Genomic DNA, 17,728 nt, shown 5'->3' on the forward strand with positions numbered 1-17,728 from the left:
AGCTGGTAGCAAATGACTAAGACTCCTGTCTGGCAAGAGCCTTGACAAAACTCGAGCTGAAAATGGATTTAGGCAGGAGTAGGAGCAGGCACGTCGGGTCAGTCTGATTTACTAGGTGAAAATCTTTTGGGTTGCAGTGTTGGGATAGCTTGGCATTAGGGGCGCCAAGGTTGAGCGAGCGGGACAAAAATATGTCCCCTTTTCTTTGACCCAAAATGTACTGAAGGTTAAATTATCAAGGTATATGCTTCTCTCTTTCCTGTACAAGTTACAACTAAACAATACATGTGTGATATCTTCTACCTCTGATGCTCCACAGATACAGAATTGTTCATTATATTGGTTAAATCTTCCATGTTGGACCATTGTAGTAGTAGTTATTATTATTATTATTATTAATATTTTATTGTTATACCCCGCCCCATCTCCTCGAAGGGACTCGGGGCGGCTTACATGGGGCCAAACAGGCAATGTAAAAACACAACAATAAAACAAATCATTGTATCCAGCTGTTTGAATCTAGATCTGGTAAATAATCTCCTGAGATGTTTAGGCATTTCTGTAATTTAAGAATACATTAGAGTCTCACTTATCCAAGCTAAACGGGCCGGCAGAACCTTGGATAAGTGAATATCTTGGATAATAAGGAGGGATTAAGGAAAAGCCTATTAAACATCCAATTAGGTTATGATTTTACAAATTAAGCACCAAAACGTCATGTTATACAACAAATTTGACAGAAAAAAATAGTTCAATACACAGTAATGTTATGTTGTAATTACTATATTTACAAATTTAGCACCAAAATATCACAATATATTGAAAACATTGACTACAAAAATACCTTGGATAAGCAAGTCTTGGATAAGTGAGACTCTACTGTAATGTGTTGTCAATATGGTACTCCAGTTGGCAATTCTATGGGTGCATTTTGTGTTAACTATAGCTTCCTAGTCGTCTTCAAGGTAAGTCCCCTGTAGAGTGCATGACAGTAGTCATAACTGTGGGTTGTTGTGGCAAGCTAGACAAGCAGGAGGTCATAGTGGTAGTAGTAGTAGTAGTAGTAGTAGTAGTAATAATAATATCTGCACGCATCATCCAAAAATACATCACACAGTCCTAGACACTTGGGAAGTGTTCGACTTGTGATTTTGTGATACTAAATCCAACATGTCTTTCTTGTTTGCTGTGTCATACAGTAATAATAATAATAATAATAATAATAATAATAATAATAATAATAATGACAACAACATTATCCCCCTCACCTTGTGACTCGTGGTGGGGTACAACAGAATTAAAACAGAACGATAAAACACAACACTATCAAAATACGTATATCACAAGACCGCATCAATAAAATGTAGGTTACAATTCCCAGTTTAAAATTGACTGGGTAGGCCTACTGGAAGGTCTTCAGTTGCATCTCGAACTCTGATAGATGATTTAGCTTTCGGGTGTCTTCTAGTAGGTCCAGAGTCTTCTCGGGCGGTCAATGAAAAGGTCCTCTGGGAGATGGTTTCCAGTTGGGTTCCGGAGTAAACATCTCCCAGAGGACCTCAATGTCCTAAGAGGCCATGGACTGAGTGGAAAAAGGCCATCCTGAAGGTAACCTGGACCCAAACCATGTATGGCTTTAAAGGTTATAACCCAAACTTTGTACTTTGCCCGGAAAGTAATTGGTAACCAGTTGAGTGATTTTAGTATCGGTGTGATATGCTCACTCCTAGATGTTCCTGTAACCAATCTGGTTGCCATGTTCTGAACCAATTGAAGTTTCTGAACTTGGTACAGAGGTAGCCCAATGTTCAGCACATTGCAGAAGTCCAACCTTGACGTGACCTGTGTTTACACGATCATTTTAAAATCCTCCAATTTTAGGAAGGGCCGTAGCTTCCTAAATTCCACTTCAGCTGCCATGATTCCATCTTGTGAAATCTGAAGTTTAGGAAGACCTTCCATAGTAGGCAGGATTTCATGGGATAGAACCATGGCAGGTAAAGAATTTTCATAAATGAAGAGTTCTAGCCATAAAGGCCAATACAGAGGAAAAGGCTAACTTGTTCAATAGAGCAAGGAGTAAGCCTACTCTATTGGCGCAAGATCCAACCAGGACCAATCTAACTGTGCTTTCCGTCTTCAGGACGTGTTTTTCTCTGGCTCTCTTTCTCCCCGAAGAGTCTTTGATGCAGTTTCTCTCTTCCATTAATGTGTCTTTTAAAAGTTTCAGTTGCTATGTTTTCATTAAGGCATCATGCGATCATATTACCTTTCCTTTTCGTTGTGCTGATGTTTTCCTTTTCGCTTCTTTTTTTTTTTTGGTAATCTTTGTTTCTTTCCACTCTGATACACCACAAGATTTGAAAGCGAAGTGGTGTGGAAGAGAAAATTGGGAACAAGTATAATGCGGTTTGTGCTTTCGACTCTTCCCGTCCCCCCGCCCCCCACCCCCAGAACGTCTTCAGGCGCTTCAGTTGTCGCTTTGCATTTGCTTCACTTTCCCTACAAATGAGGTATTAGAAGAGAACGAACCCACCAGGGCCCCTACAATTGGACCATTCCTCAAATGTTCTATATCCTAAGCATATTGTGCTTGCTTGGGGTGATTTGAAAAATTCACTTCTTTTTTTGCATGTGAGAAAGGTTGGGAGAATGCTCATGAGATTTAGCAGAAAGGAAGAGGAAAGTTAGAGCAGAGCGGAGGTGGGAACGTATGAAGGCACCTTAGATTGGATTTGTAAAATGCTTCTCTGGCACCTTTGGGTGCTAAAGGGGCCGGGCTGTGGCGCAGCTGGCTAGTAACCAGCTGCTATAAATCACTACTGACCGAGAGGTCATGAGTTCGAAGCCTGGGTCGGGTTAAGCCTCCGACCATTAATAGCCCCGGCTTGCTGTTGACCTATGCAGCCCCGAAAGACAGTTGCACCTGTCAATTAGGGAAATTTAGGGACGCTTTATGCGGGAGGCTAATTTACAACACCATAAAACTGCCAGCAAAACATGAGGAATGGAATGAGGAAGTACAGCCACTACTGGACGGTGAAGCAACAGCTCCCCCTGTGGCCGGAATCGTGAAGCTGCAAAAATGTTAAAAATGCCTCTGAGTCTGTCTAATGTATGTTGTTTGTCTGTTGGCACTGAATGTTTGCCATATATGTGTCATTGTAATCCGCCCTGAGTCCCCTTTGGGGTGAGAAGGGCGGAATATAAATACTGTAAATAAATAAATACATAAAGGAAGAGTAGGCAAAATGCAGCCCACCAAATATTGTTGGTACAGTGTTCCCCCACTACTTCGCGGTTCGCTTATCACGGACTCGCTGTTTTGTGGTTTATTTATTTATTTATTTATTTACCCCAGTGGTTCCCAAACTTATTTGGCCTGCCGCCCCCTTTCCAGAAAAAAATATGACTCAGGAAGAAGAAAAATATATATCCATTCATCTTATAAAATCATTTTCCCCTGAAATATTTGTTAATCTCCCCTACAGATATATAGGCAGTAACCCCCTGCATCCATTTGCAATCCCTATGTACTTATATATCTGTATCTATCTATCTATCTACATCTATATATATATAAGGGTAATGAAGTTTCGGCCTAGGACAAAACAACAAAACTACACATCCCAGAAACACTAAACTTGGCAGCACAACCCCTCATCCATGCCTCTGCGTTCATACAACAAAAAGAAAAGAAAAATAAAGACCTAATTAGAGGGAGAGGAATAATTGTTTTGATCCAATTGCTGCCAGTTCAAAGGCTAAGCTCCGCCCACTTGGTCTCCTAGCAACCCACTCAGCCCAAAGGACAGGCAGAGTTAGGCCTCACTCAGGCCTCTTCCACACTGCCTATAAAATACAGATTATCTGATTTGAACTGGATTATATGGCAGTGTAGACTCAAGGCCCTTCCACACAGCTATATAACCCATTTATAATCTTATATTATCTGCTTTGAACTGAATTATCTTGACTCCACACTGGCATATAATCCACTTCAGTGTGCAGTCGGACACAACTGGACTGAATGTCAGGGGAAAACCTTTACCCTTTACCTTAACTACCACCAATTCCTCAATACTTTATTTCCCATACCACCATACTTCGCCACAGCAACGCGTGGCCGGGCACAGTTAACTGTATATATGAATTTTCCCCTATGTTTGCAGGTCTTTGCAAATCCTATATGCATATAGATCCACATACCTGTATATCTGTATCCATATATATACATTATTTAACCTACTGATGCCTCGATTAATGTAATTTTATTAGTATCTATTTTTATTTTGAAATTTACCAGTAGCTGCTCCTTGGCTTATACTCGGGTCAATAAGTTATCCCAGTTTTTTGTGGTAAAATTAGGTGCCTCGGCTTATATTCGGGTCGGCTTATACTCGAGTATATACAGTATATTTTCCTCATGCTCCCCATGTTAAAATATAGAGGATGCTTTGCCGGAATGACGGATACCTCTTTCTTTTTTTGCAATAGGTCGATCCAGTGTTTGCAGAGGAAGTGAAGGAGAAAGTACAAAGGTAGGCTGCTCGTAATGTCATTGCCTTATGTACAAACAGCCCTATTTACTTTATGTAATCCCTTGTCCAAAGGCATGTGAGTGTAAATGGCTTTCAGTCCCAAAGGGCTTTGGTCCACTTGGGAATATGAATTCTTACAGACACGTTGGGGTTTACTTGAGTTTGGGGTTGTGATGCCACTGAAATGGATTTTGAAATATAAACATTAAAGGTAAAGGTTTCCCCTGACGTTAAGTCCAGTCGTATCCGACTCTGGGGGTTGGTGCTCATCTCCATTTCTGAGCCAAAGAGCCGGCGTTGTCCATAGACACCTCCAAAGTCATGTGGCCAGCATGACTGCATGGAGCACTGTTACCTTCCCGCTGGAGTGGTACCTATTGATCTACTCACATTTGCATGTTTTCGAACAGAGCTAATACACGTTACTGCCTCCTGACCCAGTCTCATCCAGCCAGGTAGTACAGGCTGGCTCCTTACCTAGGAGCTTAGAATTCAGTATTCAACGTGACTAGGATGCATATCAAATTCAAGGCTTGCAAGCCAAATCCATGTTGTTTTATGTGGCCCCATACATGCTGGACATCATGAGACATTATCATGACAAGAGCTGATGGGAACTGGGATACAGTGACATCTGGCAATGATGTAGAGCAGGGGTCCCCAAACTAAGGCCCGGGGGCCGGATGCGGCCCTCCGAGGTCATTTACCTGGCCCCCGCCCTCAGTTTTATAATATAATATATTGTATATACATATAATATTGATAATAATATTATAATGTAATACAATATAACACTAATAATAATACCATATAATAATATTAATTATATATTCTATATAACATATATTTTAACTAATAATATTACAGTATAGTGATATAGTTCAATATAGTAATATATAATACTAATATTGTGCTATGCTAATAATATAATATATTATATGTACATATAATTTGTAAGCCACTCTGAGTCCCCTTTGGGGTGAGAAAGGTGTGATGCAAATGTAGTAAATAAATGCAGTAAATAAATAATAAATAAATTTTAGACTTAGGCTCGCCCAAAGTCTGAAATGACTTGAAGGCACACAACAACAACAACAACAACAACAACAACAACAACCCTAATTAACTTGACTATCTCATTGGACCACACTTCCCATTGAAATCCTGATAAATGTATGTTGGTTAAAATTGTTTTTATTTTTAAATATTGTATTGTTCTTTCATTGTTCTTGCTGTTGTTGTTGTTGTTGTTTTTGCACTACAAATAAGACATGTGCAGTGTGCATAGGAATTTGTTTGTATTTTTTTCAAATGATAATCCGGCCCTCAGCTTAAAAAGTTTGGGGACCCCTGATGTAGAGAGTGAGTTTTGGATTTTGTGGATGTGATGCCTGACATTAAAATACTCACTGACCTTTCCCCAACCTCAGTGCGACAAGTGCTGTTGGGTTGCAATCCCCATTATCCCCAGTCCTCATGGTGGATAATTGCGAGTGATGGGAGTTGTCGTTCCATAACATTCGGGGACCCAAACTTTGTAAAAGAGCGCTGACCACTGTGTAAAAATTATGGTTGGCCCTTTGTCCACACATTCTCCATCCATGGATTCAATGGCCCTTTGAAGGCAACCGTAGTAATAATAATGGATATTATTATTTAGTAACCGTAGTAATAATAATGGATATTATGATTTATGGTATTGTTCACTGTGTTGTGATGTGTTGTTCTTTTATATGCTGTTTATATTGTATTGTTTATATTGTATTGTTCTGGGCCTCTTCTTTTATTATTGTTGTTGTTATTATTATTATTATTATTATTATTATTATTATTATTATTGAAGGACAGGTCAGCTGGGCCAGAACCGTTTAGAACACTTTAACTCAATGTTCATGTGGTCCGCCCTTGTTTCATTGTTTCCTTGATTTGTATTGAAATGGATATTATTATTTATGGTATTGTTCACTGTGTTGTGATGTGTTGTTCTTTTATATGCTGTTTATATTGTATTGTTTATATTGTATTGTTCTGGGCCTCTTCTTTTATTATTGTTGTTGTTGTTGTTATTATTATTATTATTATTATTATTGAAGGACAGGTCAGCTGGGCCAGAACCGTTTAGAACACTTTAACTCAATGTTCATGTGGTCCGCCCTTGTTTCATTGTTTCCTTGATTTGTATTGAAATGGATATTATTATTTATGGTATTGTTCACTGTGTTGTGATGTGTTGTTCTTTTATATGCTGTTTATATTGTATTGTTCTGGGCATGGCCCCATGTAAGCTGCCGACGGTGGCGGGGTATACATAAAGTTTTATTATTATTATATTATTATTAGTAAGGCTGATGTGGTCCTTGATGCCACATGGAGTAGGGGAACCTTTGCATACAGGAGTCTCTCTCCACCCCAATAGGATTGCATTAGGATTCTTGGCTGAAACCCTGGAAAGCCGCTTCCAGTCGATGTCAACAATACAAATAAAGCAACTTCCTCTGACTTCTCTGTTTCTAAAATAAGAACACACTGTTGTCCCCCAGCCACATGCCTTTTAGTATCGTTGAATGGCCCTGGAGTCCCATGTCTGGAGGCCAATTAACAGACTCAACAATGTTTGCTCGGTAGGGCGGATGGGGTACATTTGCTGAAGGAGATCCCCCAGGAAGACCTTCATGCTGCTGTGAAGAAATGCTTTGCTGTTGTGAACAGTTCCATTTCAGAGGGGATGTCAGCCGCACTCTTAGAGGTAATTACATCTGAGCATTGAGCTCTGCGCCAAACGTTCCCTTCCCTTTTCTCCATTTGAAATCTCCATCAGCCTTGCTGTCTGCCTTTCAATGCCTGCAACAGATAACGACATCTTCCCTGCCACAGCCTGCGATCGCGCATGCCGTTTCTCATTGAGCGCATGAAATTTAACAATGCTCCATGTTTACTTATGGCTTAGCAGTGCTTAAGAGTGTGTGCTCGACGTTATTTTGTAAGGCTTTGGGAGGGTATAATCCAAGCAACAGGTTTATTTTGCATTTTTGAATTGCATCACAAAGTGTGGAAAAGTCTGACATCCAAAGAATCCTGGACTCAGGAAGGGACCCCAAGTGCCATCCAATCCAACCAAACTAAAAGAAGGTGTAGAAATGTACAGTGTTCCCTCACTTTTCGCGGATTCGGTTTCATGATTTTTCAGTAAACTCTAAAAGACTATTATAAATCATAAAAATTACAATTTACAGCCTAAGGAAGGGAGGAAGGAGAAACCAAAGGGAGAGAAAAGGAGCCCAAGCAGCAACAGGAGGAGAAGGAAACAATTTATCGACACAAAATTGTTTGATAAAGACTTAAAATAGTGTAAAACTACTAAAATAGTGTATAAATATTAAAATAAATATAGTGTCCTTACTTCGCGGATTTTCACTTATTGCGGGTGGTCCTGGAACATAACCACGGTAAGTGAGGAAACACTGTATGTTTAGATTCAAAAATAGGTACAGTGTTCCCTCGCTACTTTGCAGTTCACTTTTCTCTCCCTTGCTGTTTTGCGGGTTTTTTTGTGGTCCAAGGCACTCTCAGAATGCCTTGGACCTTAATGCTATCCAATTAAAAGTGGTATCTATCTATCTATCTATCTATCTATCTATCTATCTATCTATCTATCAATCAAACTAACCAAGTAAACAATTCTAGGAGTTGCAGGTTTACAGCCTTCTCTGCCAAATTGCTGCCCGCCTCACCAAACTAAAACAACTACATTGCAAAACGGGCTTGTGAAGGAGAGAAAGGCCACCTAACTACTAAAATAAGGTATAAATATTAAAATAAATATAGTGTCCATATTTTGCGGATTTTCACTTATTGCGGGTGGTCCTGGAACGTAACCCCTGCGATAAGTGAGGGAACACTGTACTTACTTAGGCGATCCCTCGTAGTTTGAGGATGATGGTCCTACAGGTGTAGTGTCTTGGCAGTGGAAGCGTAGGTGGATGTGGAGACCTATTCTTGACCCGCAGTGAAGACATCGGTTTCCAGACAGAAGGCAGTCCCAGTCAAGGTTGTCACCTTGTCATGGTGAGGGGTCCTGTGTGTTCTAATGAACTTACGGGCGCAACCATCGGAGTCATGTTAATGTGAGATTTGTGTATTGATAGTGTTTAAATGCAATTTGTGCCATGCTTGTATTGCAACTGATTGCATCATCCAGAATGTACCATAATGTGGAAAGAGTTAATTGCCAAGAAGCTATGCTGACCTTGATGTGTGGCTGGAACTAGGGAGTATCCAGACACAAGTGTTTGTGCATAAGGATTGCGTCAGTTCAGTTGAGTTCTGTCTGCCTAGAGTTCGAGTCAAGTTCTGTTGGAGAACAGAGCAGTCCTGTGTTTGTCTGTCGTCTGCAAGTCTGTTTGTGTTGATTATTGCTGCATACAGTAACACTTTGTAAATAGTTTTACCAACGTCTCTGAGTGTCTCTTTGTTCTGTGCTCCACTGCTTCCATCCAACTACTGCTGCGCTGCAAATACTCTGACAATTCATGCACTTCAATGAAGGGCCATGGGGTAGGTTCCAGACCAAGCAGTATCCAAAGACCTGAAGACCTTAACAGCGGATCCGGCGGAGGATAACATGGTACATGTTTCAACGGCTGTGAAGGTGGAAGAAGGCTGCAACAGACTGGGAAGCCACTATTGTCATGTCAACCACGGGACCCCAATGTGTGAAGATTGGGTGTTGATCGGCCGTGCACCAACCTCCGCACATTAAAAAAAACTCCCGCACAGAAAAATAAAACCAACACAAGTCCCATGGCGTTCACGGACAGGACTGTGAAAAAAAAAATAGTTGCACTGCATGGAGGACATCTACTTAAGTATGCATTGATATGCAGAATTTTGTGTGAGCATACAAAATTGATAAGGACCAGAAGATAGACTGCTCCATGGACTGTATTTACATGTTTACTTCTAGATTTGTTCTATTTTTCCCTGATTCATTATACATGAAGTTACCCATTGTGCCGTGCTCCTGTTTCTTCTCCCACTCGCCACCGTTCCCACAGACACTCCTGTTAACCTTGACAGTCAAGTTCTACCATCTGCCCGGGAAGCAAAGAGAAGATGGCTCTTGAAGGACAGCGCTGTTTTAATTAGGCAGAACCCCCTACCTGAAATGGTCAAAGGGAAGAAGCACCATCTGTCACTTTCCTGTTTTCATTAACAAGGGCAGAAGTTACGCTGGAAAGCTGTTGCAAAGCCACCGGCTGTTTATAGGATGAGTGAAAGAAATGATACTCAAAGCGCTCTGAGTTTTAATCCCAGATTAAAGCATAGCGTATCGTCTTCCCAGGTTTACCATCTTGAATGTGGATTTGGTGAAAGAGCATATGCGTGAACGCTTCACAGATTGGGTAGAAATGTGTTAGCTACGTTTTTTTTCCCCTGGTGGGAGAGTTTCCCTCATGCAAGGAGAAGGAGATGAAATGATACATTCAAAGTCCTAATGCTAAAAACAAAAGGAAAATTCCTATTAAAACATTTTCATTTGAAACTGTGTAAAGGTAAAGTCTAGTCGTGTCTGACTTTGGGGGTTAATGTTCATCTCCATTTCTAAGCCGAAGAGCTGGCGTTGTCCATAGACACCTCCTAAGTCATGTGGCCAGCATGATTGCATGAAGCACCATTACGAGGGTTAAATGAAAAGGAATGCCTCCACCTTCGTTACTTCGGTTTGGATGATAATATTTTAATAAATCAAATGCAGAAATAATCCTTAGAATGTGCTCTTTAACTACCACTATTCACTTTTCCACATCATCACCAGACAATTGGATAGATTTCTGCCAACTATGAACAAGATTTCTGAAGCCGTTGTGGAAGAAGTCGACACTCAGTTTCCGCAACCAGCGTCTCACAGGACCCATCGTGCACAGATCTTCTGATAGCCAAGCAAAGCAATAATGTGACCCACACGTTCTTGTGAAATGCCGATTATGCTTGAAATTTCTCTCTGAGTGATACGACGATCGTCCTGAATCAATCTGTCAACCTTTTGCTTGTGAAATCACAGGATGTCCAACTCTTCTTTGTCACACAAGTCAGATGTTCACACCTCAGCATCTTTAAACTTACTCACCCAATGACGCACAGGACTCACATCAACACAATCACCATAAACAGCTTGCATTCTCGGATGAATCTCCTTTGGGGTGACACCTTCTGCTGTCAAGAATTCAATGACTGCACGTTGCTTAAGTCGCATTGACCGACCATCTGTGCAGGGTTCCATACTTCGCACTTTAACAACACAACCGTTCAATGCTAAGGCTTCCCACCAAATGGAACTGTAGAGGAGGGTCTACTGCGCAGGGTTCCATACTTTGTACTTTAACAACACAACCGTTCAATGCTAAGGCTTTCCGCCAAATGGAACTGTAGAGGAGGGTCTACTGCGCAGGGTTCCATACTTCGTACTTTAACAACCCAACCGATCAATGCTAAGGCTTCCTGCCAAATGGAACTGTAGAGGAGAGTCTACTGAACAAGCCAGGACCTGCCGCAGACCAGGACTGCCATCTGTTGAGGAGTTACGAAGGCGGAGGCATTACTTTTCATTCAACCCTCATACCTTCTTGCAGAGCGGTAGCATTGATTTACTCATATTTGCATGTTTTTGAACTGCTAGGTTGGCAGAAGCTGGGGCTAACAGCAGGAGCTCACTCTGCTCCCTGGATTTGAACCGCCATCCTTTTGCTCAGCAGTCTAACCCGCAGTGCCACCGTTGAGCTGTTAGTGATACTGTAAGCAATCAGAAATTTGAAGTTCATGATTTGGAATACAACTGCCAATCTGTATGGGACAAGCATATATCAAAATCTGCATGAAATTCTGTGCAAGGGATGTATGGGTAGGTGTTTAACAATGTCTCGCAACCCAGTGATGAATTTGGATGCGAGTGGGGCTGGATTCCGAGCCGTGCGACCGAACCAAAACCGAGAGTGTCTTTGGAGCAGAAACGTATTTGATTGCTTTTGTATGTAATTAATCCATTGAGTCTCCTAAATGTAGCAGATATTTATGTGTGTGAATTCAAGCTCAGAGAATCTCCCGTTTCCAAAGTTTCCAACCTCCGGTGCTTTATACTTTGCTTCAGTGGCAATTACCTTAAAGGGAGATCATAGTCCGCAGGCAACAGGAAAAGTAATGACAGTAATTAAAAGTGCATTCTCCCCTAAGTGCCAGTGAATCAGTATGGATCGAACAACCTGGAGAGCGGATTTCTTTTGGTTATCTGACACTCGGATAATTGTACAAGATGAGCCGTTAAGCACTCAAAGGCTGTATTTTTTCAGGGTTTTGAAAGCCGGAGTAATTAAAATGTGATGTTGCAAGGTTTTGCTCAGCAAGTAAAAACAGACTCAATCCCCAATATAGAATCTCAACCAAATGCAGAGGAGATGTGCTTCTTGGAGGCACGTGGACCACCATACGTTTCTACTCCAGGCTTGGTCGACAACAGAAGACACTTAGATAGGTCTATTCTATGATTCTGTGATTCTAGGTCTCCATAGATTATCTCCATGCTCAGTACTCGTCTTGTAGGCACAGGTAGTGTAAGTGATAAACAATGTATTAAAGACGATTTTGACAGTGGCTCCTAAATGAGAGGATAATAGAAGATCCCTTACGGAATTAAGAAGAGCTATTTTCAGGCAGGAAGAAAAACTACATTGCATATGTTAAAAGATTTCAAAATGATCCACTGCCATATTGCACGGGGACAATGGGGTGAGAGAAGGATGTCAGCACTGAACGAGAGGTTGTTAAAAATGATGGGAGACATTACAAGCAAAATAACAAGCTATCTCTGCATAAAAGGAGGATGGTGGAAATCATTTTGGATTAAAATTGAAGCCGTTTAGATCTCATTGGAACGTTAAACAGCGGTATTAAAGATAACTGGCTCTTGAAAACTGGTCATGTGAAAGGGATCTTGGGGTCTTAGTGGAGAACGAGTTGAACATGAGCCAAACAATGTGATGCAGCAGCTAAAACCAATGGGATTTTGGGCTGCACCAGAAGGAGTGGAGTGTCTAGATGCCTGGTCTGGATCAAGAGAAATTATAGTCCCACTTTGGTCAGACCTCCTCACCTGGAATATTTATTTATTTATTTATTTGCAGCATTTATATTCCGCCCTTCTTTCTCACCCCGAAGGGGACTCAGGGCGGATCACATTATACATATAGGCAAACATTCAATGCCTTTTAACATAGAACAAAGACAAACAAACATAGGCTCCGAGCGGGCCTCGAACTCATGACCTCCAGAGTGATTCATTGCAGTGATTCATTGCAGCTGCTCTCCAGCCTGTGCCACAGCCCGAGCCCACAGAATAATCATCCTGTGTCCAATTCTGGGCAAAGCTATTCAAGAGGGACATTGACTCTTAACTGGAAGTTATCCAGAGGAAATCTGGAGACCATGAATCCCTCTAAGGAGCTGGGTATGTTTAGTCTACAGAGAAAAAGGTTGAGAGGATACATGAGAGCCATGTATACATATGCGAAAGGATTTCCTAAGGAAGAGGAAGCAGGTTTCCTTTCTGCTGCCCTGGAAACTAGGACTCAATGGAGCCATGGGTCCAAAAGGCAGGAAAGGAGATTCCACCTGAACGTTACGGAGAACTTCCTGACCATAAGAAGAGCTGTTCAACTGTGGAACTCTATGCCTCAGAGTGTGGTGGAAGCTCCTTCCTTGGAGGCTTTTAAATAGATCTGTTGGGGGTGCTTTGATTGTGCTTTTCCTATTTTAACACCCCCCCCTCCCTTTGCAAATCTTCTGACTCTAACTGATGGAAGCCTTCTTCTTCTCTCTAATTTTGCAGGCCATGGATTTAAACGTTCCAGTACTGGCAAGGAACATCCCAGGAAATGCTGCGATAATCACACACCAAGAAACCGGGCTGTTGTATTCAAACCCTGAGGTAACAAAGCAAAGTATATGGGGCATGATTCAATGCTATGGACACTCCTGACTGTCAGCCCTAGCTTCTGCCAAGCGAGCAGTTCGAATGCATGCAATGTGGGTAGATCAATAGGTACTGCCTCGGCGGGGAGGTAGAAGGGTGCTCCATGTAGACATGCCGGAAAACTCGATCAGAGATGTCTATGGACAGCAGACTCCTTGGCATGGAAAAATTATTAGTAGTATTTATTTATTTATTTATTTATTTACGGTATTTATATTCCGCCCTTCTCACCCCGAAGGGGACTCAGGGCAGATCACATTATATACATATAGGGCAAACATTCAATGCCCATATACACATAGAACCGAGACAGAGACAGACGCAGAGGCAATTTAACCTTCTCCTGAGGGGAAGTAGTAGTAGTAGTAGTAGTAGTAGTAGTGATATGCAGAGCAATCCTTCCACTGTCTCCCTTTCACTTTACTTCACCTGTAGAGTGCCACTTGCCCTCTGATTCTTTGTTATGTCTCATAAACATTGACAGTGCAGTGATTATAATGTTAATGACAATTTTCCGTCTTTTCAGGAATTTGTCCAACTGTCCAAAAGCCTGATCAGTGACCCTTGTCTTCAGAGAAAGATCGTAGCAAGGGCAAAGGAGTATGTCACAAAGCACCACTCCTGGGAACATGAAAGGAATGCTTATCAAAACTTTGTGTTGAGCCTCCACTGACCTAGTGTTTGGATTCGGGATCCCTTCAAAATCGTAGAGTTGGAAGAGATCATCACGTCGTCAGATCTAACCACATTCTACCATGTAGGAAAAGCTCAAAGTACTCATTGCAAACAACCATCCAGGCTCTTCCCAAAGAAGGACATCCGACCACATTTCAAGGGACTTTCCAACACCTCTTACCGTCAAGGTAGTTGGAACTTTCCAGTACTTTTACCCCCCACTTTTCTGAACATCTCATCATCTGTTTTAGGAGGACATCAACCAAGCCTTCCGTCTGGCAAGGTGGTTGATAGTAGACCCCCACAATGATGTCCCAGTTGTTTCTTTCCTCCATAATTTTTATCCAGATGCTTTCAACCTGGCTTCACTCCCAATCTCTTCACAAGTCATACATAACGCTACTTCAGTTCAAGCATGAACACTGAAGCATGAAGGAAAGCTTTCTGGGTGGTTGCTCCCAGTGTCTGGAGCTCCTTGCTACAACATCTGACTCATAGAAGGACCATCCAGTCCTAAACCATTCTGCCATGAAGGAATACACAAAGGACCAACACTTCTGCTAGGACTCCATGAGATCAGGGTTCAAATCCCTGCTCAGTTGAGGAAACTCTTAAGAAAACTCTAGGAGAAAATGGCCGTAAATTGACTTCAAAACCATAGGGACTCGTTGGCAAACAAAGACCAATGGGTTGCATTTTCCCCGTTGCTGTTCTACTTGGACTAAATGACAACAACGGGTGGGGATGGGTCTCAATTGTGCTTCATGCAAACAACTCTTTCAACTAATGTTTGCATTATATGATTGCTTTATAACGGTACTGAAGTCCTCAAGAAGTTTTTGTGAACCTCATAATTTATTTGAACCAGGGAAAAATACAATAATTTATGTTGTGATCTGATAATTTTGTTTGCTCCTCTCAATCCTGGGCATTTCTAAGCAACAGTGTAGTAGAGACCAATGCTTCCAAAACTGATGGCAGTTCAATGCCTTTGTTTCTCCTTCCATTCATGTCCATTTGGTTACACACTCCTGTGTAAGTTGGATGTTTGTAATTTACCCGGATAGGTAAGTCGAAGTTAGTGTGTGTGCAGAAACTAAGAAAGCCCAGCCCAAAGTTGAAATCAATTTTATCATGTTCCTTTTTGCTTGAAAAGATCATTCCAGGTTGCCTGTCAGTCCATCAGTTCTCATCTTCCTATTTTTAGCAAGGCTGAAAGTCTCCCATGGCATTGTAATTATCCCAATCAGATATGTCAAGAGAATTTACAGCTTGAGAACATTTTGTTCCATTCAACATATGCAAATCAGATCCATTTGGCCTAAATGCTTTTATTAAGAGGTGGGGTAGGGGGGAAAGAGAGAAAACCCCAACAATTTGCTAGATTTATTGAGCAATTTGGGAATGCCTTTGAATGAACGGGAGAGATTTGTGTGACAGTCTCTCGTGCAATAGAAAACCTCGCTGCTGTAATCCCCTTGACATTTCTTCTTTCTTCAATTAATGTAATGTTTTTTTTCTGTAGAGGCCTACGTATCTTAGCCCTGAGACTGGGCAGACCCTGAAAAGGGAAATACTGTTGTTGTTGTTTTATTTTTGTTTTTTAACTTAAGTTGTATAAAACACGTATACATACCTCAGGGCAGTTCTCATCATCTCATCCAGGAAAGGGACATAATCCCCACACAACAGCCTAGGTCCATTTCCCAACACACCTTATCCCTGGGAACCCATTCAAATCTCAAACACCTGATCTGACCCCCTTTCTTGGAGTCTATTCAGGCCTTGCCAACACCCTTGCCACCCATTGTTTAGATACCCAAGACACATTGTCTCCAGGGAAACAAGAATGTAGCTCCGTGGTTCTCAACCTGGGGTCCCCAGATGTTTTTGACCTACAACTCCCAGAAATCTCATCCAGTTTACCAACTGTTAGGATTTCTGGGAACTGAAGGCCCAAAACATCTGGGGACCCCAGGTTGAGCACCGTTGATGTAGCTATTAGCAGCCATTGACTCAGACCCCACACACATTCCTTTCCTCCTGAATCCCACCATGAGTGGACCTTCCTTTTGGCCCCAAGTGGAGCCAGTCAGCACTCATGGCAGTAGAAGTCCTTTGTTTAAAACCACTGTCACAGTCCTATAAACATTTCTGTATGTTTGCATTGAGTTATGTCAGATACTACAATGTTGATTCTGCCGGCATCCACTTTGGCCAAGGTAGATAAAACCTCTGTTTTTTTGTCTTTGACCTGTCTGTGTCTCTTTCCTTCCTTTGAAGCTTGGCACGTAGGGCCTCGAACCCACGGTTCTTGTCATAGCTGAACTATTACGAGGGTTATCCAGAAAGTAGATTACGTTTTGGAATTAAAAATGAACAAAGTATAGGAGAAAACATTTACCATATGCAGTTGAAAGCCACACCCAAATACCACTTCTCAACATAGTCGCCATTCAAATCTAGGAACTTATCATAGCGATGAATGAGCTTGGCAACTCCTTCCCCACAAAACTCTGCCGCTTGCGTCCTCAACGCAGCATTTTGGCGACGATGCGCAGCTGTGGGAAAGGGTGACGCAAGCGGCAGAGTTTTTTGGGGAAGGAGTTGCCAAGCTCATTCATCACTATGGTAAGTGCCTAGATTTGAATGGCAACTATGTTGAGAAGTGGTATTTGGGTGTGGCTTTCAGCTGCATATGGTAAATGGTTTCTCCTATACTTTGTTCATTTTTAATTCCAAAACGTAATCTACTTTCTGGATAACCCTCGTATTATGTACATTAGTTTAGAGATGAAACAATGACCAGGGCTTCAAGGACCATAACCTTGTAATTTCATGTGATCTCTTCCAAAGGATATGCCTTGCAGTGTCATTGGTTCCCACATGGACCAAACAGAAGTAGTAATGATCTAGAGGCTTGACAAGCCTCATAAGTGTCTGTTACATCTCAAATTTTAGCTCTATGGAGACAACACACCTCTCAAGTCATCCTATCAGGTGCTCCTGTTGCCATCAGTAGGGAGTCCCCTACTACCAACACAACCACACATCTTGGAGGTTTGGAAGGAGCCTTTCCATGTGCTTGCTCTTCCATGGGAACCTGTACATTCCCCGATGACAAGCTCCGTTGCATTTTTACTTTTTGGAAAAAAAAATCTAATACAAATGCGAGCTGTCTGCAGATGCCTAAGTGGAGAAATAGTTTACACTTCCTTGGAGCACAGAAGCCGAAAGGATGGTTTAGACCGCCATTGTTTCAGAAATAATAATAGCCAGACCTGTAACAGCGGCCAAAATTGTGCCTGTTGCTTCCGTGCAGAAGATATCATAAGACAAAGCCCTTTAATCAAATAACTGGGTTGAAGTTGCAAGGAAGCTAAGTTGAGCTCATTTTCGCAAGCAAAACATATATAGAGTTATTCAAAACATGTCATTTCATTGCCATTGCACACCTTGGATCAAAAGATGATGACTGTAATCATACTTA

General features: G+C 41.6%; 1 protein-coding gene across 3 annotated transcripts in view; it reads left to right on the forward strand.

Annotated features, from left to right (window-relative positions):
- Positions 1 to 16,491, forward strand: part of glt1d1 (glycosyltransferase 1 domain containing 1) — a 43,605-nt gene extending 27,114 nt beyond the window's left edge. For all 3 annotated transcript variants that reach the window (XM_008113642.3, XM_008113643.3, XM_003222755.4), the window contains 4 exons: positions 4,498 to 4,541; positions 7,167 to 7,287; positions 13,420 to 13,518; positions 14,090 to 16,491. In XM_008113642.3, the coding sequence (XP_008111849.2) occupies positions 4,498 to 4,541; positions 7,167 to 7,287; positions 13,420 to 13,518; positions 14,090 to 14,236 (411 nt within the window). In that variant the 3' untranslated portion in view covers positions 14,237 to 16,491. The remainder of the gene's footprint in view (positions 1 to 4,497; positions 4,542 to 7,166; positions 7,288 to 13,419; positions 13,519 to 14,089) is intronic.
- Positions 16,492 to 17,728: the final 1,237 nt, after the last annotated feature.

This window comes from Anolis carolinensis, chromosome X, assembly GCF_035594765.1.
Source record: "Anolis carolinensis isolate JA03-04 chromosome X, rAnoCar3.1.pri, whole genome shotgun sequence".
NCBI lineage: Eukaryota > Metazoa > Chordata > Lepidosauria > Squamata > Dactyloidae > Anolis > Anolis carolinensis.